The sequence below is a fragment of the Triturus cristatus genome, chromosome 9, assembly GCF_964204655.1.
Source record: "Triturus cristatus chromosome 9, aTriCri1.1, whole genome shotgun sequence".
Classification (NCBI taxonomy): domain Eukaryota; kingdom Metazoa; phylum Chordata; class Amphibia; order Caudata; family Salamandridae; genus Triturus; species Triturus cristatus.
This window is the reverse complement of record NC_140592.1, coordinates 696,940,201-696,962,045: the sequence shown is the minus strand read 5'-3', so window position 1 is coordinate 696,962,045 and position 21,845 is coordinate 696,940,201. Positions and strand designations below refer to the sequence as shown.

At 42.9% G+C, this 21,845-nt stretch overlaps 1 protein-coding gene across 1 annotated transcript in view; it reads left to right on the top strand.

Moving 5' to 3' along the window:
• Positions 1-21,845, top strand: part of PLCB3 (phospholipase C beta 3) — a 614,713-nt gene that overhangs the window by 404,461 nt on the left and 188,407 nt on the right. Inside the window, exons 10-14 of the mRNA XM_085625816.1 lie at positions 895-1,041; positions 12,976-13,133; positions 15,303-15,385; positions 15,681-15,765; positions 16,943-17,144. Of these exons, the coding sequence (XP_085481942.1) occupies positions 895-1,041; positions 12,976-13,133; positions 15,303-15,385; positions 15,681-15,765; positions 16,943-17,144 (675 nt within the window). The remainder of the gene's footprint in view (positions 1-894; positions 1,042-12,975; positions 13,134-15,302; positions 15,386-15,680; positions 15,766-16,942; positions 17,145-21,845) is intronic.

The window sequence follows — 21,845 nt, the reverse complement described above, 5'->3', positions numbered from 1 at the left end:
ACCCAGTTGTTGTTGGGTTGGTGATTAGTGATAATGACCTACTACAAGGCCAATATTGATTCTAATTATGCTTACCCTTTCCTTTTCAGGCCCAGGAATTGCTTTGCTAAGAATCCAATAGATTTAGTTAATTTACATTTTTATTTTCCTTACACCTAGATTTAGGTGAAGGGAGTGAGACACTGAGAGTTAGGGATAGATCCTGAAGAAAACCCAGGGATATGTTTAGTACACTAGAGAGCCGAAATATGTCGGCCAAGATGGGTGAGTGAAGGAGGAACACTTACAGTTACCTTTATCTCGACTCCCTTGCTTTGTTTTTTTGGGGGGTGGGGGTTCTATGGATCAGGCACTGTTTAATTAAAGCTAGTCTCATACCCTTTCTCTAATGCAATTTTGTTTGTACCCCAATGATATAGAAATTTTATGATGAAATTTTTCAAAAGAGCTCAGGCTGAGGTCAACTTGCACCAGTTGGGTGCTGGTAAAAGAGGCCCACATGACGAAGAAAGTCACTAAGTTCGAGTGAGGGGTACCGTCCTTGTTATAGGATATGTCGAAAAAGGTGATTATGTCTCCATATTGACTAGGGATTGTCTTAGAAAAAGAAAAAATATATCATCCATCAAGGATAATCTTCCCTCTGGTTTTTCAAGAGAGCCTACCCTCAATCTTTTTGTAAATAATTGATGATCATGTGGGAGGTGATACAGGTGTAGGCTCTTTAATACATCTCTCGCCCCACCTAGACATGTCTACACTATGTAGAATGTCAGGCCTTTCTGGTTACTCAATCTTTTGTTGTGCTAGTAGCAGTTAGGTCTTAAAAGGTGGAATTCCCCAACAGGCAGAGGCTCGTCTTAGAGTCGCATATTTAATTTTTCCTTTCTTTAGATCAAATGTCGATGGAAGGCTTCAGTCGGTTCCTCGGAGGCGAAGAGAACAGCATTGTGCCCCCAGACAAGCTTGATCTGAGTGACGATATGACACAGCCTCTCAGCAACTACTTCATCAACTCATCCCACAACACTTACCTCACTGGTATGTCAGCGAACTACCTTTTGTGCATGTCAAGAGCTCTCTCTCGTGGAATTAAACTCTATAGCTTATCTCTAACTCAACAATGTAACTATTGTACGTTGTGGAGCGATCTACTGTGTATTAAGAAACTACTTTGTGTGTTAACAACTGTTTCCCAAGACTACATTGTTTGTTTGCCTGCAAATTAGCATGTGTTAATAATAATCAACAAACTACCCTACTTTTGCATTGACAAGCTACCTTCTCTGTCGGAGATTTGCTGCAAAACAAATAATCAAAATAATACATATTAATCAGGATTCAAAATTCCTGTGAGTGACTGAACAGAATTTGAGAAATTTTAAGGACTCTGTGAGAATCGAATCATTAAAAAAAAAAAACAGAAACCAAAATCTAATGTGCCCCAAGGGATAGACGAGATGGATTGAAAGTATAGGAAAAACAACTTTTGCATTACGACCGTACTGGAAGTGGGGGAACGCCTTATCTCCAAATCCTAGTTGTTGTATTGAACTTGTTCAAACAGGTAGCGCATGCAAATGTTTTGGAAGCTGAACCACCCCAAAATATCTTTTCATGTCATTCTCGGACACAATTACATTACAGAAAATAAAAATAGTCATCCTAACTCAGCTAGAGCTGGACTTTGGACTTAGTGATTTGATCCCTTAATCCTGTAAAAAAAACATTGAAGGGCTTAGAGTGGGAATACTCTGACCCCTAGCCTTTTGGACACGTGGGAAAAAATTAAGAGAGTTGTATTTTTGGGAGGGGGGGCAGTCATTCCACGGGAGCCAGTGTAGCCGCTGTGTGCTCCTGCGGACCTCCCGGAGTTGCAAGTGCAACCCCTCTTCTGCTCCCATGAGACCACAAAAAAAATTTAAAAGGGGAAGAATGTGGGGCTCGTGGGTGTTTGGCAGTGCTTTGAGGAGGTTGGGCACAAGGTCTGATTGCAGGTCACGGCTTGGCTACCCCGGGTGCAGGGCCTATCCAGGCCCTGCGGGCAACCCCCTTCAACGCAGTCAAAGGAATTGGGCAGCATAGGTTGGCCACAGATGTATCGCAATAAGATAATACTTTACATGAAAAAACTGAAATTCACTGAATAAAAACAAAGGTTAAAGTGGAGTTTTATTTTAGTATGTTAGTAATATTTAAACTTCCGTTAAAAAAACTTAAATAGTCACTGAAAAAAAACAGAGGTTAAAGGGGAGTTATACTTGCGTCTTCCAGTAATTAAACAAAATGCAGTTTAAAACCAAAAAAGCTGTGAAATATAGCAGTTATACTTAACTAACCGAAGTATAACATGCACCGCTTTGATGCATGCTTTTAACCTCACATAATATATCACTGACTTGTAATCTCTGGCGGTGCAGGTTATGCTCGGTCAGTTACGTATATATCAATTTTTTTTAATTTAAGACCGGATTTATGGATTATTAGAAGTCCTGCGTATAATTTCACTTTAACCTTTGTTTTTTCACTAAACAATATATAGATATATATAGGGATGGTATCCCTGTGAAACAGCTTTGATCCGGCCCCAGTGAATGGGGTTCCCATGGCCGAAATATGGCTCAGGAAGGGGGACCCGTATTTGATTTAGGACCACGTTTTCATAAGAAAAGCATTTTTTGTTTGCTAATAACATTGACATAATTTGACGAATCCTCATGAAACTTTCTATAAAAAAGTTCATCCACCTCAGCTTTTTCGTGGAAAGTATCAGGATGATTCATCAAGCGAGGGCTGGTAAAAGGGGGCAGGGTTTTCAAAACTCATTTTACCCATGCAATCGTCTGTAGGAAAATTGGATATTAATACCAGAACAAACAGAATCATATCAAATTTAGCAGAAAGCTAGATCTTGGTCAAGAAAGTGTGCTTTTTGTGATATGGTGTAAATTAATTCAGTAAGTTTAGGAAAATTAAGGTGCTAAACAATTGTATAGTTCACACCATTGAAGATCTGCGGACCTGACCGATCTAAAGATCAAATCTGATAGGCTGCCACCACATCAACAAAGATTTGGTGGCAGCCATGTTAAGACTCGGGGATTCAGTACCCTATCATGACAAAAAGGAAAAAAACATATAGGGCAGCTAGGTAGGAATACTCTGCCGCCTAGTTCTGGTGGCTGGTGGGGGGTCCTGGAGGTGAGCCCCCACACCCCTCAGGACTTAAACCTATTTTTTTTTTTTTTTTACGGGAGTGCCAGTCCGCAGTCCTGTTAAAAAAGCAACAACAAAAAACATAAAACTGCGCTTTTTAAAATAAGCATCCTAGGGTGGGACAGGGCCCAGGTTGTCAGTGCTATTTATTTAATGGGGAGAAATTTTGTGTGCGGCCCTTCACCAAAACTTCTGGAGGCCCTGGGCCCCCAACCCTGGCGTCGGATACATATTTAGTGGAGGGGGCTTGTGGCCACCCCCCAGAGACTTGAGAAGACCCTGGGGACCCCATCACTTGACGCTGCTTTTAATTTTAGGTGGAGGGGGAAGGGGGCATGCACTCCCACATCTATCCTCTTGCCCTAAAACAAGTAGAAACTGCCACCCTCACCATACACTCTTATTTATTACCTACTTTATTACATCACTCATAGCATGTTCTATTACCGTTCATAACATGACTGCAATATCTGAAATGACATTGATGACAACACTGTGCGTGGCGGGGCGCTATTCATAGTTACTTTAGTGCACAATTTATAGTTACTTGAGATAACTATAACTGGTGAATTTCTGTGTTTTTTGTTTAAAACGGTATGTTTATTTGACATTTTTACCTATCCAGAACGTCCCTTTACCCTTTGCTTTTTTAGTGAAGATATATTTAGATTTATAATGGATACTTCTAACCGCAAATTCCTCACCTTTTAAAATTTCCACAGGCACCAGACTGTGCATTGCAAGATTTGACCCGCATTGCTCCTGCGCCGGTTGGTGTTGGTGTTGGCGTTTGGCTCTGCATTGACTAGGTTCACCCCAGACACAACAATGCAGCCTTATATAGGCGTCACACCTGAAGGCCCACAAAAGTTCCTTTCTTTGTGTACCTTCCTAAGCAGATTCAGCACTCGTTAACAACTTTGGCTTTGTTAGTTGGTGTTAGACTTGGCCTCTTTGGCGTGGTTTCCCCCGACGTTTGCCTCTACCTTCTGTATTTTTGATACTGTGCTGGATTTCCTTTTTGCTGGCTTAGATGCTTTGGGCACTTTGCCACTGCTGATCAGTGTCAAAGTACAAGTGCTTCCTGTGTAAATTATGATTAAAATTGGTTCTCCCTGATTGGCATATTTGATTTACTAGTAAGTCCCTAGTAAAGTGCACTGAGTGTACCAGGGCCTGTAAATCAAATGCTACTAGTAGGCCTACAGCACTGATTGTGCCACCCACATGAGTAGCCCTGAAAAGGTGTCTCAGACCTGCCACTGCAGTGTCTGTGCGCAGTTTGTAAAGTTCACCGACTTGCCAGGCCCTAGCTTTCCCTTTTCTTACATGTAAAGCACCCCTATAGTAGGCCCAAGGTACCCCTCTGGGCAGGGTGCAGTGTATGTGAAAGGTAGGATATGTACTGGTTGGTGTGGCATGTCATGATGGTGAAATACTGCCAATTTTGTTTTTCACTATCGAGAGGCTATCCGTCTCATAGGATAGAATGGGAAATACTTAGTAACATCTTACAAGTATAACTTTCCATTGAGACACGATGGAGAAATACAGTTTAGGCTCTCTGAACTCAAATTTAGTAACATATCTTTTAGTAAAGATGGTTTTTAAATTGTGTGTTTAAAAGTGGCACTTTTAGAAAGTAGGCCTTTTCTTGTTTAACCATTCTGTGTGCCTCTGCCTGTATGTGTATTGACTGTCTGGTTTTGGAGTGACGGGCTGGGGGTGTGCATTCACTGTAGACAGCCACTGGGGGGTTGAGGTGTGCCTGGCCCTTTCTGCAAAACTCAGAGCTAAGCTGAATGGGGCTTGGCTGCATTTAGAGTAGCAGTAGGAGATTTCCTTGCACCTGAATAGGGCCTGTCTCCCTTGCACAATGCTGTTTCCACCCCCTGTGGTCATACTTCCCCAGTGAGGACATAACTGATTTGGACTGGGCTAAGAGATCCTTGCACAAAGAAAACAAAAAACATTTTGGGGTACAAGTATTAGACCTATAGACCTAAAACCCCAGAACTTTAGATCCTTTCTATACTCCAGAGAAACCTTTGCCAATGAGAAGAGCTGAAGAGCTGTGAGGAGGAGTACTGCCCCTTTGCTGTGTGCTGTGTCTGGTTGGCCTGCAGTTGCTGTTTCTGCTAAGGAGAGGATAAAGACTGGACCTTTTGCTTTGAACCTGCTTAAAGAAGAACTCCATGGGCCTGTGCGTGCTGGCCTCCTGTTCTGAAGTCTCATGGACACAAAGACATCACCTCCAGCTCCCATGAACTCTGCTGCTGAGAGTTCTGACCTGCCAGGAGGTGCCTGTTCCAGTTCTGGGCCTCTGAAGGTTGTGCTTGCTGCTGGGAGCTGAAAGAAACCTAAAGAACTAAAGAAATCGATGCATCGCTCTTCTTGTAGCTGCTTTTGTCTTACAGCACCGCTGTGTCTCTGCCGAACCGATGCAGCGCCTGTTGCCGCTGCAAGAACCGACAAATTGAGGGTTCGCAGCTGAAGAAACTGACGCAGTGCAGCTCGACTCCGCCGCACCGATCGTCACTGCAACCCGGATTTTCATACATCGTACCTGTGCGACAAGTTTTCCAAACACATCACCCATGGACCAGAAGCGTCTTGGAGTCGACACATCACTTTCCCCTACAGACCGGATTTAACACATAATTTCTCCTGCGTGCAGCAGAACTGTCGCATCGCCTCCCCATGGTCTCAGGAACTGATGCATCGCCTTTTTTCTCGACGCTTCCCATGTCTGCGGCTGTTTGGCATTGTGAATTTTGACGCATCCTGAGGTACTTTGTGAGAAGTCATGCATCCATAGTTGCTTTAAACCTTTTTAAAGTCATATTCTTATTACATGTATGTTGGATTTTTGTTGTTTTGGTCTTGTTTAGTTTAGATAAAGATACTTTATTTTTCTAAACAGGTGTGGTGTCCATTTGTGGTGTTATCACTGTATTACTTTGAGTTTTGAGTTCACATACTTTACACATTACCTTTGAGGTAAGTCTGTCTTCTTGTGCCAAGCTACCAAGGGCATGAGCAGAGGTTATCTAAAGTGTGTATCCCCCTTACCCTGACTAGAAGCAAGGGTCCCTAATTGGACAAAGGTACTTACCTCTGCCAACTAGAGACCCCCATTTCTAACAGTTAGCAAGTTTTTCCTTAAGATTCTGCTTTTTTCCAGTATGTTCCCTCCTAAAATTTGTGTTTTGCAGCGTGAATCCTTCTCTGGATTCACATGCTGTGCATTATTCCGCCATCTAGTGGTTGGGTCCGGAATAGTCCTTGTTTGTTTTTTGTTGTTGTTTTTTTGTTGTTTTTGGCGTCAACGACCATTTAGTGCCAGGTACGTCCCCTGTGTGACGTCAGACGGCGCCCTGGAGGTCGGTGTGCGTGGTAGCCATCTTCAGATTCTTTTTTCCGCCATTGGGTCTGGAAGCAAGACTGGAATCTCCGATGTTTTTCAGGATACCCTCGAAAAAAGGAAGAAAAAGCCAAAAAGTTCCAGTGAACTTCACCGAACATCAACACTGCGACCGGAGAGAAGAACAGTAACTGGGATTGACACGACAGACAACCTTCAAGGTCGACAAATGGCGAGGTAGGGGCCATGGAAAATACCCCCTTCAAGTTTTGCCCCGAGTGCCACCACAAGTTCGCGCAACACAATCAACACACCGTGTGCAACCTCTGCCTGCCAAACGACCATAAGCCCTGTGTGGCATTCCAACCGAAGACACTTAAGACTCTCCGAAAGCAGAGAGAGGCCCACTATGCCATGATGTCTCGGACTCTGAAGAAAACTTCCCTTAAAGACCTGATGTTCTCCAGCGATAACGAAGATCAGGGAGTGCCTGCAGAATCAACGCATGAGGGATCAGACATCGAAATTCTGGAACATTTAGCCCATAAGAAGGCGAGGAACTCAGGGAAGAAGACGAATAAGGTAAAATACCATACACACCCGTTGGAACCGGAGGGCCACAATAACAAGGCGCACATCCGTCGGAACCGAAGGGCCACGATAACAAGGCGCAACCTAAGGCAGCCCCGACCCCGAAGAGAAAGGCGATCGAAGGTCAGCCGCGATCAAAAGTACCCCATGGTACCCAGCCAAGGGAAACCGAGGAGGGAAAATTGCAGAAGATGCCGAAACCGAGGGTCGAGCACGAACCCCCAAAGGGATGCACACTACCGTCGAAACCAGACGCAAGCGTACTCAATAAGAGAAAGTCTCTGGCCTCCAATGCCGAGACAGCCCTTGAGGTCGAAGAGAAGAGGAGATGACTGGAGGCCGAAATGGGGACGCTCCTCCAGAAAAAGGAGTTGGACACATCACTTAAAGACTTCTGGATTCCAAGGCACTAGCCCCCAGAACCGAACAACGCTGAAGGGGAAGAAGATGATATTTTCGAATCCCTCCAACTCCACAGCCTCGCGAGGAAGATCTCGAGGACTATATAGATGCTCCTGAAGAGGAGGAAGCCTCTAAAAATTCGAGGACACTTGGAACGACCTAGACACCGAAAGTCCCAAAGAGGAGATGTGCAGCTATCCATCGAAAACATCACCACCAGATGATCTCGCCTTCTACAACGGCCTAATTAAAAGAGCAGCAGCCTTTTTCGGAGTCCCCCTCGAAGAGGAAAAGGGATACACATGCTTCCTTCTGGAAACACTAACTCCAGCAAGTAAGGGAACACAATACTTGCCAATTCTACCTAGCATCCTAGACCAGGGCAAGGAGGCCTCAAGGAACTAGCCTCAAGCAAGAGTTGAGAAAAAGTATAAGCCCTCATCGAAAGACCCTAAATATATCCAGGGCAATACGGTGCCTGACTTCATCATCGTCACCACAGCCAGAAGAAGAGCTAATTCACTCTCTAACACTGGACCTCCACCAGAAAAAGAAAGCAAGAGAATGGGTATAGTGGGAAGAAAGATGGAGAAGGAGGAAGCAACGCAGTGGCACATCGCATACTCTAACGCCCTGTTAAACAGATACGGTCACCAACAATGGGACAATATAGAGGAGCTCATCAAGAAGCTCCCAGAAGAGGACAAAAAGCTATTGTCCAAGAGGGCAGAAACATTGCAAATACATGCCTCAAATCTGCACTAGATGCAGCAGACACTGCCAGCAGACAAATGTGCACAGGCACCTCCCTAAGGAGACATGACATGCCAGGCTGAGAATTTCAGGTTTCAAACAAGAGTTTCAAACCTCCATCATCAACAGACCTTTCACAGGGGGGGGGGGGGCATTGTTTGGAAAAGAGGTGGACGAATCCCTCCAACACATCAAAAAGGATAATGAAACCGTAGGATCAATGGGAGCCCAGCAGCAAAGGTGTACCTTTAAAAGAGGCGGCTTCAACAACAGGAAGCCCACAGGAAGAGGTACATTTGGACAAGGACAGCAAATGTCACATCAGCAATAAGGCCAGGGTATCGCACAACAAACAAGCCAACAAACTGGATACCAAAGTTGGCAGCAGTCCCCACAGCAGCCCTTTTGGAGGAAAAGGAAGGGGCAGAGGCCAACCCTCTAGAGGAAGAAGAAACGACTCAAATTGACTCCCACACGGAGAAGGACCCTCACAGAACACCGGCGGGGGGGAAAAGTATTTCAATTTTTACAACAGTGGCAAAACATCACAACAGACAATTGGATTTTAAATCTAGTAAAGCACAGGTATTGCATAGAACTGACAAACTCCACCTGCAAACCCACCAAGAATAAGAAAATTCTAAAAATCGGAATTCATACAGTTAAATGCAGAGATCAAAGATCTGGAACAAACAGGATTCCATAAAACACATCAACTCCTTGGAAATAAAGACTGTTTTCCTGGCACTGAAAGCATTCCAGAAACGCATTCAAGGAAAGACAGTCTTGATTTAGACAGACAATACCACAACAATGTTCTACCTCAACAAACATGAAGGTACAAAATCATTTCCATGAAGAAAACTAGCACAGGAAATCTGGCAATGGGGAGTATCTCAAGCAATCAATCTGCAAACGGTTTGTCTACCAGGAATATACAATACTACAGCAGATCAAGTGAGCAGACCGAACAATTGCCCCTACCAATGGGAGTTGAAACAAAAGACAGTGCAGTACATCTTCAATCTCTGGGGAACACTAGTGATAGACCATTTTGCAACAATACAGAACAAGAAATGCCAGTTCTTTGCCTTGAGGTTGCCTCACCACCAGTCAAAAGGGAATGCCCTGTCACTAAGCTGGTCAGGGACATTTGCATATGCCTTTCCACCAATACCCCTAATACAAAAGTACTAGAAAGGCAAGACAACCAGGAACAAACCTAATCCTCACTGCCCCGCAATGGCCAAGACAGACATGGTACTCGAATCTGCTAGAACTGCCCAGGGGACAAATGATCAAAATCAAAACCGACAAGGACCTATTGAGAATGCAACAGGGTCAGATCTTTCATCCGGAACCAACAACACTACATCTAGCTGCTTGGCTCCTGAATACATGGAGTTTGATCACCTCAAACTACCTCAACAAACTATGGAAATTCTTAAAGAGGCGAGAAAACAAATGACAAGAAAATGCTGTGCCACAAAATGGAGGTGATACACTACATGGTGCACAGCTAACAATCTAATAAACTTAATCAACACACAAACTGTAATCATATACCGGACTCATCTCCTAGGCAGTCACATCAACTACTCAAGCATAAAGGTACACCTCACAGCCATTGTAGCATGCAACAGGGGGAAAACATGCGAGAGCTTCTTCACAAGACCTGTCCTAAAACGATTCAAAAGAATTGCTCCCCTTAGGACAGCTCCGGTGCCCATGTGGAGTCTAAACACAGTGCTCACACAACTTATGACAAAACCTTTTGAGCCCATGCATAAAGCAGAACCCAAACACATTACATTAAAAACTGACTTTCTCATTGCTATTACATCCCTACGGAGAGTAAGTGAGTTACAAGCATTAACCATGCAGGAGCCATACATGCAAATTCACAAGGACAAGGTTGTTTTAAAAACAAACTCACAATTCCTGCCAAAAGTGGTATCCAAATATAACTTGGATCAAAATATTACCCTTGCGGTATTATTCAAAAACAAAGGGAGAAAGAAGCCTCCATACCCTGGATGTAAGTAGAGCACTACTGTATTACCTACAAAGGACGGAAGAAACACACAAATCCAAACAATTGTTGTTGCCTACGCACATAACAACACAGAGACTCCTGTTTCAAAAGCAACAATCTCTCGATGGATAGTCCAAACCATCCAGCTATGCTAGGCCACCGCTAACAAAGAATTAACGGTACGAACAGCTCACTCCACTAGGAAAAAGGGAGCAATCCTAGCATTTATGGCCAATGTGCCCATGGACACTATATTTGCAGCAGCCACATGGGCATCACCACACACATTTACCAAGCATTATTGTGTGGACGTACAAATGAATAAGGAAGCACATAAAAGACAAAAGGTACTTTAACAGCTGTTCGCTAAGTCTTCCTCTAACCACAGCCTCCCCAGGACGGTAGAAACTGCTATGTAATCTGATGCACAGCATGTGAATCCAGAAAAGGATTCACGCTGCAAAACAAAAGGGTTACTTACTAGTAGGAGTAGTTTTGCAGCTTGAAGAATTTTCTGGATTCACATGCGACCCACCGACCTCCCCTGCGAGGAACACAAAAGGTGGAAAAATTTGTTACAAAACTCATCTAAAAGACCATCTAAAGGACTACAAACTAAGAACACAAACAGAAAAAATAATCTGAGGATGGCTACTACGCACAATGACCTAAAGGGCGCCGTCTTGCGTCACACAGAGGACGTACCTCGCACCAAATGGTGGTCATCGACGTCCAAAACAATTTAAAAAAAAAAAAACGGCCATTGCGGAGTCGAATACTAGATGGCGGAATAATGCACAGCATGTGAATCCAGAAAATTCTTCAAGCTGCAAAACTACTCCTACTGGTAAGTAACTATTTTGTTTAAGCATTGTGTGAACTAACGCAAAGAAATATCTGTGACACATGCCCATGAGGTGTGCCTGTGATGTTTGGGTTCTGGGTGCAATTCCAAGTTCTGCCAGGAGTTGCTCTTAATACTCCGAAGGCAATCCAGGAACGTGGAGCTATATATCACCAAAAAAAGTCTTAGAAGTCTTAAGTTGAGGGTGCGGACAAGTCCCCTCTCTCGGGCTGTTCTGCCCACACGTCCTTGTCACGGTCTAGCCCTTTCTGTAAGTAAAAGTTGAAGCACAAGAAAGCCAAACGGTCTTTGTCCGAGTTCCACTACTCTCAGCCTGAGAAGTCGTTAGGACATCAGGGTGCCTCGGTCTCACTCCTGGTTCCTCCCTAAAGGAACAGAAATTTCAACTTTTTGATTTTCATCAAGAGATCTCAACACTTGATCTTTTCAGATATAATTTAAAGAGGTCAAGTGGTATTGTGATATTGAGTTGAATGTCGCAGAATTAGGGGAGTGATTATAGACACGCTCTTGAGGCAATCTCACTTTACTATGTTTTTTGTTACCAGATCTATTCAAAGACAATTCTGGATCCAACCTTAACATGCGCAAAACATGTACAATTATAATTCAGGCTCTGTTTTTACTGATTTTTACAGATAAATACAGACAGAAAACGTTTATTTTCCTGTCTGTTTTTATTTTTAAATATGGATAAAAACGGAATTTGGAATCTTTTTTGAGAACTTCTAAAGTCAGTCATAACTGCCAGGCCAATAGCTGTGCGGATTGACAGGTAAGAATGGCATTGTAGTGAAGAGGCTTAAACAGCAGTAGATATGCACAACCTTGATATTAAAATGTTCATGTTATCATAGAAGTGCATTGATTTATCATTGGAACCTATCAGGCATTCAAGCATGAATGCACATTTATCGGTTACATAAATGTGAAAATATACTCGTTTCAACTTCATTTATTTAACAAAACCCACAATAAATATGTATAAATACAGATAACATTAGTAAAAAATAAATATGGATAGATAAACATGGAAATGTCAAAAAAATAAATACCATACAACCGGAAGTCCTAATCATAATAGATGGGAATCTGAAAAACAACGGTATAGGTAAGTAACGTTTCCTTCAAGGCTGCAGAAACATACTTCGGTGATGCAGAAATCCTCATGCTTAACTACAGAAATGCATAGCCCAAAAGTATTCCCTCATCGCATAACCTTCTCATGGTTGAGCCCTATTACGAGGGCTCTGTCACACATGCCATTATCCGCTATACATTAGAAAAAGGACCATTGTAATGCTGGTATATTTATGAAATAATTCCTATGGGAGTCACTACAACGCATATGGACTTAACAACTCAGATAAGTATTTGTTGGGTGATAAGAGACTTTTAGAGTTCAGGGATGGGTAGTTTTTTGAGTGGTAAGAAGGTTGTAGGATTCACGGATGGGTAATGGTATGGGGAGGGATTTTTAGGTTTTAGAAGTGGGTAGTGGTCTAGGGTAAGGTGTTTGTGTCTATATCTATGCATATACATAGATTCTCAAATGTGCACACTTTAAAAGACAAGGTGTACTTACCTGCATAGTTGCGTTGTGAAGGTCCATCAGTAGGAGGGACTCTTGCTGTGTGGCAGTGACCTATATTCCTGTTGTATGGTAGTGACCTATACTCCTTAAAATGAGTAGCATATCCTGCTCCTTATACCTATGCCGTAGTCTGGCTTGTGTTCCTTATCATGCAGCTGGACAGCTGACAGGGAACTCGTCCGTTGAGATGTACCGACAGGTCCTGCTTACTGGCTGCCGCTGCATTGAGCTGGACTGCTGGAAGGGAAGACCACAGGATGAAGAACCTTTCATCACCCATGGCTTCACCATGACCACAGAAATTCCCTTCAAGGTACTGTCAGGATGCCCGCTTGGTATGTAATGGATATGTGTTAAATCTCACCAGCCCACATTTCGGTGCCTCAAATACCATTATCTTCACACATCCAGAAATGAATTGTTTATTCTTTGATATCCTTCTAAAAATCTGAATATTGCAACTGTAAGCAGGGGCAGCTATTGTAAGAGCATCGTATTGTTCACATGTAGCATACTTTGACCAAAAACGTGTAATAACTCTCTGAATTACTGTGTGCTGATTATTTCAGTATTACAAATAATTGACAAGAAGGTAAGCGGTAAAGGAGACTTTTGCCATGTCTGCTGCATCACTATTCTCAGAGTATACAACTGGCAGTGCCCTTCATAGGTGCGTCTCACTGAAGGGCTTTGGGATACCAATGTTGAAGAAAAAGATTGGAAAATTGACCAGGAATGATAAATTGAGTAAAAGGGCAAACTACATGTAAACAGAGTTTGTCAAGGTTATTTCTTGAGTTAGCTGGGTGTAATTCCACGGATGTCTAATCCTTTGATCAGTTTTTTCCTCCTTACAGTTTTCACCTCCACCCAGCACCTTCTGGCAATAATGGAAACTGTGTCAAATCATTACAAAAATGGAGGGGGCCAAGGCACAGTGAATCTTCTGATCTTGCAGCTCCCAGTGCATCGTCCAATTTCCAGCAAAAAATAAATAAATATGGGATTAAGAAAACCAAAGGCAGAATTGAGCAGACAGGATCTGGGTACTTGTGTTAAATCCCTTTGAGCTTGCTTTATAAGTATTCACATTGAAACACCACAGTTAAGGATTCAGAGGAGTAGCTGGTATCTATCCATTGTCTCTGTTCTGATGTGAACAAGATGTTCCAATCCTGGAAATGTAGAACTGGAGTACATGGACCATATGGCAGCTATGGAGTGATGCCTTGAACAAGAAAATGTATTTCTCTTGACACCTCTCATTGAAGAAGCGGTGAATGTGGACATCAATGGATAACATTGACAACTGAACCCTAATGTTTTTCGTGCATTTACCACACTCTGGGTGTTCAAGCCAATCTGCTCGCCACCAGCCACACGTCCAGGTCCAGGCAGTGTACGTATTGAATAGGTTAGGCTTGTTAGGTTGGGTTAACGCCCAAGATGTTCACAGTCTAGACCGTACTTCTATTTACATGACCCACTAAGTCATTCAGAAATTGAGCTTCAGTTCACAACATATATTCGCTTTGATATCCATCACTTTTTATCCCTAATCTCCTACAAACACCCAACCACCTCTCAAAAGTAGATTAAAGATTCTCGGGCATTCTTTTAGTTTGTGATTTTGAATGCCTGGAACCTGAATAGTTATCATCAGTCATGTCTGCTCTTAAAACAGATGTCCCGGGGGCGGGTTATGATCAAGAAGTGGCCCAAGAAAGCAGGGAAAACCTTCCAGTGGCCCTGTTGGAAAAATACTGTTCATACTGCAGTTGGCTTGTACAATTATTTAATTAGATGTCTGTAATCTGTAATAGTTGACTGTTGACACTACAAGAACTTCCCTGATGCATCTCTCCTTGTCTAACTTGGTTATTAGGACAGAGTTTGGCAAACTTCTCCATTTTTTTCTCCAGTAAGAGAATCACATCCCCAGTGGGATCTGAGCTTTTTTCTAGCCATCCTGGCTAAGCCACCTTAGAAACCCATGAATTGTTTTAGTGTACATTTACCTATTGGATAGCCTTCCTAGTGGTCTTCACTTTTCCCTAGTCCTTGACTGACTGGCGCTCTCGTCTTCAGGAACTGAGTATTTTTTTCCACAAACATGTTAGTTTCTTTATATCCGTAATTACAGAATTTTATATGAATGAGCAGATATCTCTCCATGTTTTTGGACTAAGAAGACATTGCATTATCTAGTAGTGAGAACTTCTCTGGGGCTAAAGGCCAGATGGACTTTAGTTCAGCTTTAGCATTTTTTATGACTTCTAGAAGGATGCAGGGAGGTCTTGGTTGCTGAAGCGGTTACATTTCTCTCATTGCTTTACTTGGTCTCACGTTTTTGAGCAGTGAAGATAGTTTCCATCCCTGTCACAAGGTGGTGCAAAGTTTTCTTTGGTGGTAACTGTAAGGGCCTAATGCGTCAGAGTGTGGGGGTATCACTTTAGAGTAACACTTACCTTTCTCCCTGCAGGAAGTGATTGAAGCAATCGCTGAAAGTGCTTTTAAGACCTCCACATACCCTGTTATCCTCTCCTTTGAGAATCATGTTGATTCGTAAGTATATGTTCTGGTTCTACCTGGTAAAACATCAAATTTGGGGATAGCGGGAGTAACGGATGTCTGTTGTTATGAGAGAATTAAAGAAAGCTGGAGATGTACGCTTGTTCGCCTCTTGTAGAGCTGAGCAGGATCTGTGAACTACCCACATCTGCTCCTACAACATCCTCTACAAAGGTTGTGAGCTTCTACCATTTATGGGCCTCTGCCCTGTCCGCTAGGTGCTGCTGCTACTTAGAGGAAAGGCTGTGAGGGTTAATGTTTGCATTTTTCTGTCTGTAATATTCTGCAGTGCCAAGCAACAAGCTAAGATGGCGGAATACTGCCGAACGATCTTCGGTGATGCCCTGTTGATCGATCCTCTTGATAAATATCCGGTAAGGTATCACTGAAATATTTGCATCAGGTGGGGGTAATTAGATGTGAGGAATGATGCAGCCTATGGAGAGTAAATAATTTAGCTAGAGTCATTTGAAAGTATCTGTCTTTTTCTGAGGAGTGGGTAAGGATTCCTTTGAACAAGCACATCAATCTCTTTCTTTTTTCAATAAAGAGGGAGTGTTCGAGATATTAAAGGGTGGGATACCTAATGCAATCTCAGCATCCAGCTTCATGTAGTTAAAAAAAAAAAAAAAAAGCGAGAATGCTTTGCATTTTCCTCCTGGAATGTTCTTGGGCGGTAATTAAAGGTGAGCAAGCCTGCAGATTCACAAAATTAGCCATCGCAGAGCCAGGCCAGATGTCTGACTTGGCTTTAAGAACCAGAGCACAAGCCAAAGCCATGAAGATTTGTCATATAAATCATGCATTATCTGTTAGGCAAACATATTATTAAGATTCTGCTTAACTTTTGCACATTGAATCATGTCACTGGATTGAGAGACATTTAAAGTAAAAGTTGAAGCGGAAAAGCAGTAAAAGGTCTTATTCACAATTGGGTGGATGCGTAACAGCTGCCAAAAAGTGATGCATGTACTTTCTGCCATATTAAGATCGATAACATTTGCACTTTAAATAAGGCAGACAGGATATCTGCCACTTTTTGGTGGATGTCCCTCTCTACCAAACTCTAAAGTCCCTTTGTCTTTTAAAAACTTCATTAGGGAAGAAAAGGATCATTGCCTGGCAAGCTTGACTAAGCTTTTTCTTGCTCATCTGCTGCAGGGACCAAGGGCCTAGCCAGATATTCCTTGGCAACCTTTATCACAAAGCAGTGCGACACAGAGAGTGGAAAATGTTTGGCTGGGTTTTGAAGTGTAATACACAACAAGGAGTAAGTTAAGAAAGGTGAATCAGGATTGGAAGTAGACCCGGTGGCGGGGTACTTTATCAAGCAAAAGAGGCAAGAAGTGCATAACACGGACCGGGCTGTGACGTAAGCCTAGCGTGCATTGTTCATGGTTTGAAGTGTGAGGTAGAATAAGCAAACTACAAGTTCTTCAATGCAACATGTACATTATTACTTATGGCTGTTGAGACCACACCTTTATCTCTGAATTGTATCCCTTCTCCAATACTATCCAACTGACATGCCAATGCCTTCTTCTCTTGTAGTTGCAAGCCGGAGTTGCCCTGCCCAGCCCTCAAGAGCTGCTTGGCAGGATCCTAGTGAAGAATAAGAAGAGGCGGCAGCACCACATCAAGTCATACGATGGCAGTCTGAAGAAGCGCCCTGTAGAGCAGACATCAAGTAGTTACAGTACCTACAGCACCTACAGTGACTCCAGCGTGGGAGAGCTGCCCTCACCAAACCTAGGTAAGCTGAGATTCATCTTCAGAGGTCAGTTCGGGGTCTCACACCTTCACCCAGAAACCTTCATGCCCCTCTTGCTAACAAAGATAATCAGATGCTTGCATGAATGGTGGAATTATTTTTGTCTTTCTACACATGGCAAGTATTTTCTCACCTCCCCACCCCTTGAACTAGCATGTAGCAACTGTTATTTCGTGTAGGGGCAGCCGTGCTCTGTTCTCTTCCCACGCTTTCGCTTATCGTGTTTTTATCTAGCCGTGTCTAGCTACAGTCCTAGTTGCATGTTTTCATTAAGCAATTCATTTTTCAACAACTGTCATTGTAGCAGCTGTTACAAGTGCTTTACTCAAAGCAGAAAAATGAGGATGACCTCTGCAGCCTGCAGTAGAGCTCTAACCAATTTGTGAGAACTCAGAGAATCAAAGATTGTCTGAGGCCTCTGGTCAGAATGTTGTATGGCTGTAGAAATGTGACAACATGGTTAGATAGGTCAGAAGAAAGGCGGTTAGATTGTTACCAGTGCAAGCAACTCCTAGTCTGAGACTCAATGGGCATTGGGAACCGAATACTTATTCGAACAAGCAATAGGTTCCGCATTTCTGAAAGTTTGAGCTATTGTCGTTGCAAATAATAATGCAACGCCAATAGCTCAAACTTTCAGTAGTGTGAGACCAATTGCATTGCAAATGCTTGTTTCATTTACTATTCTTTATTGTCGTAAGGACATACCTACCAGCAGCCCACTCACAATTTATATGGATGGCTCACAATTTTTAAGGTTACAAATGACTTTATTTCAGGTCTCTCCTACTTAAAATATCACCCTCTGCAGTGAAATTAAATGAGGGAATTAAATCCTCCGCAATTTTTCTAAATCTTCATCTTCTCTGATCACGAATGTTGTCATGTGTGGAATTTGTGCAAATATAAGCAGCAAAAAGAAGCTTCTTGAAATATTAAGTTTCTGCCAAGAAACGACTTTCACAAGAAGACATTTAAATTATAGACCGATATATGCAGTGATTTTCCTGAAATCTCCACAGAGGATAGCACATTGCACTTCATGTTAAAACACGTCAGACATATCTGACAACAAATACAATTTCAAAGCGTACAGAAAGTATAACAAACCAAGCAGAAACAAATAGACATAAAAACCGAATTAATGTTCCTCAGCACACGTTCACACGCTATGCATGCAACTTACTGCGCACTGCAGGCAAATAAATGTAGTGATGGAGGGAATTCAGAGTCTCAAGTGTGAAATTAAAACAAAGAAAAAAAGATAAAAGTAGCAGAACAACCCATGAGTATGTTTAAAAATCAAAACATATTTTAACAATTCTTATAATAACTGTAAAATACATTCAACTCAGTCTGCTTCTTAAAACGTGTGTATAATGAGCGTCACCTTCATAGAACCATTGCCTGATTGGAACAAACATTAATCTAGGAAGAAGTGTGACAACAGCAAAATAAAAGAAGGCAACCGTGACACCTGCGCTACTAATACTGGAGCTAAAAAGAACTAATTACTGCATGCTGTAAAATGGCATTTAAACAAGCACCGATCTCAGCAAGATACTAGAGCTGCTTTGCCACGAAAACAAGCAGTGTTGTAAGGATGTACCATAGGCTGTCACTAAGTGCCCCTTGGGACCTCTTTTGGTCACATATGGTTCTGCTCCATACTACATGGCAATGGAAAGGATATAGCTCAGTGGTGAGAGCTGCTGACATGCAAGCTGGTGATCCATGTTCGAGTCTAGTGTCGGCTCTACCTTGAAGTGATATGCTATATAAATAAAGCAAACACAAGGAGATTATGGACGGAGCACTGAAACTTTTCAGACACTCACCCCCCCAGTCCCAGATCTGGGTTGTATCCATCATCATTCTTTAGCCCACTTCGCCACCTCAGTTCAGACCCAGCTATATGCAAATCAGTCTTGACCCTGTGCCTCATGGGAATAGTCCTGCCCGAACTGCCAAGCCAGGTCTTCCCTGAACCGGAAACAAGAATCCTGGGACCCGTTTCTGGGTAACACCCTTCATCAGCCGGGCTAGCTTGAATCCAGTGGCAAAGTGAGCTAGGGACCTACATCTGGGCATACCCTGCCAACTTAGGGCTAACAAAGCAAACACAAGGAGATGATGGGCAGAGCACTGAAACTTTTCAGACACTCACCCATAGTCACAGATCTGGGTTAAATCCATCATCATTCTTTAGCTAACTTCACCACCCAGTTCAGACCCAGCTATATAAATAAAAGAGACTAACTTAAAATAACATATGAATTCAAATGGGATCTCGGGCTGGGTGGCAAGCAGTGTGGTGCAAGGGGGTGGGACTGCGTAAATGAACCAAAGGAGTAAAACAGCAGTAGCCTCAGGGTAGTGGGGGGGGGGGGCCTGCAAGCAGTTTTGTAGGACGGGTGGGGAGAGGCACAGCGATAAGAGACCACTGAAGCAGTGTTGTGGGAGGGGTGAGGCACACAGCAAGCACATGAATTGAGTGAAGTTTCATTGCACAAGTAAACAGAACAGTTAATGACTAAAGAGGCAGGCCAACTAAATAAAAGTTCTCTCGAAGTAGAAGGAACCTGAACAGTAAAAACACCTGTAAGAGGGCCAGTCCTCATGGGAGGATACAAAATTCCAAAAGGCGGGACTACAAAATGTATTCACCAATGAAAAGCCATTATTTCTAAAGGACAGCAAGAGAAACCAATGAAAATGATGGGCGTTTTTTCCAAGCATGTTTCCTACGTACAGCATGTCTCGAAGAGACAGCTCATGCGCTGTCTAGGCGAGACCGAAAAATATGATGCTAGATTACTGGTGCAATTAATGAAGTAACATCACTATTCTAAGAATCAAAGGACATCTGTAGTAGGTGTAAAACTGATTGAGGACTGTTTCAAGGGTTGAAAGAAATGCTTGCAGACTGTATAGTTATAAATAACAAGCAGTGCATCCTCCTGCCATGTAGTGTTGGACTTGGAACAATACAAGTAGTTTCAGTTTAGATATGACTTCTGGTACCTCCTCGAAGACCCACAGTGCACCAGGACACCGACTGCACCTCAGCTTCTCCCCCCTCCTCCCCCATCTGGCGTGCTTTGATGGCACTCTAAACGCTTCTCAATGGAGAAGAATTCTGATGCTGCAAAACTGGGAAACCCGAGACCTCATAACACAGCATTGAAAAATACAGACTAACCACAATCCCCTCCAGATCTAGACATCCAAAGAGCCCGTCACCAGGTCATATCACACTCCTATTTAGGGAGAGTATGAAGAACACTGTTTAAGTTTTGCCTCATAAAAAGACCAATATTGAGCCTGAAACCTTTGTCTACCCAGGTAGCACAACAAAAGAGCCTGTTTGAGGTGTAACAGTGTCTTCTTCAAAAAGATAGTTGGATGCGAACATTAGAAAAGGTGGGCACACGATGCAAATATATAGCAGAAGCAGAGGATGTTAAGAGCTTCGACCTCTACGAAGATTTGTGAAACCTTCTGGTACTGTGAAAGTCCGGTGGGAAATGCAGGCTTATTTCTTGTTCCCTGAAGAAAGGTCTCTAGTGGCCCCATAAAATCCCTTATCCTGGACAAAGACTACCCCAAGGATTTTGGGGTCCAACGCAGGGGAAAAATTACAGCCTCCCCGGCATCGAAAGAAAACACCCTAACTCCATACTGAGGATCTTCCCTTTGGGAAAGGACCACGAATAGACCCTCGAGGAGTAGCTTCTTGGGCGCTGTGCCGTAACCAACGAGTCACCTTTGCCACATTTGCAGGAGCCATTTCCGATGAGATCAGCCAGCTCCCTATAACAAAGTAAAAGTAAGCTGATACCACCACTACAGTCCTCTCCCCCACACTCTCCACCATCTATTTGCTCAGATTATGAGGATGACATTATTGTGAAGGGCACAGTCATCTCTAATGCAACATTTTGGCGTGCCATAGACGCAACAGACATTGCCTCAAAGATAAATAAATAGCAGCAACCTTCTACACCTGAAACAGCTAAGGAACGTTATTTTCTTTTTTCTGCGCCACCCTCTCCATGCACAGATGATTTCAACTTGTTATCCTATCCAGGATTGGCTATTATAATATCCTTTACTTTGGCCTAACATATCTACGCTCAAAAGAACCCAAAATGTTTCTGTTTGAGATGATCGAGCTTTTTTAGATTGCAAAGGAGCCACTCTGGCACGAATCCAGCTCCATTGGCCTCTGGTGAATCCAAGAATTGTATTTCCAACACTCTGCCTTATGCATAGAACCTTTGATGGCACTTTAAAATGACAATTTCCCTCATGCTTCACACACTACAACTCGGTGAGATGCTAGCGCTCTAATTCTCAAATGTTGCCTTCAATTCCCTGAGTTAAACCCTCCAGAACTGGAGGCGGTGACCTTTGCTTTCTTGGTCCCAACATTTTGAATGATCGTCCCCAGTACATCAAGCCCATCCCACCTACAAGGCTATAAAACAAGCATTTGCAATGCAATAGGTCTCACGTTTACGTGAGTTTGAGCTATTGGCATTGTAAATGACAATGCGTTTTATTTATGCTTTAAAAGCCAAAACATAAATAAAAGGCATTTTCATTTACAATGCCGATAGCTCAAACTTGCATAAATGCGAGACCTGTTGCATTGCAAATACTTGTTATATTTTGTAACAG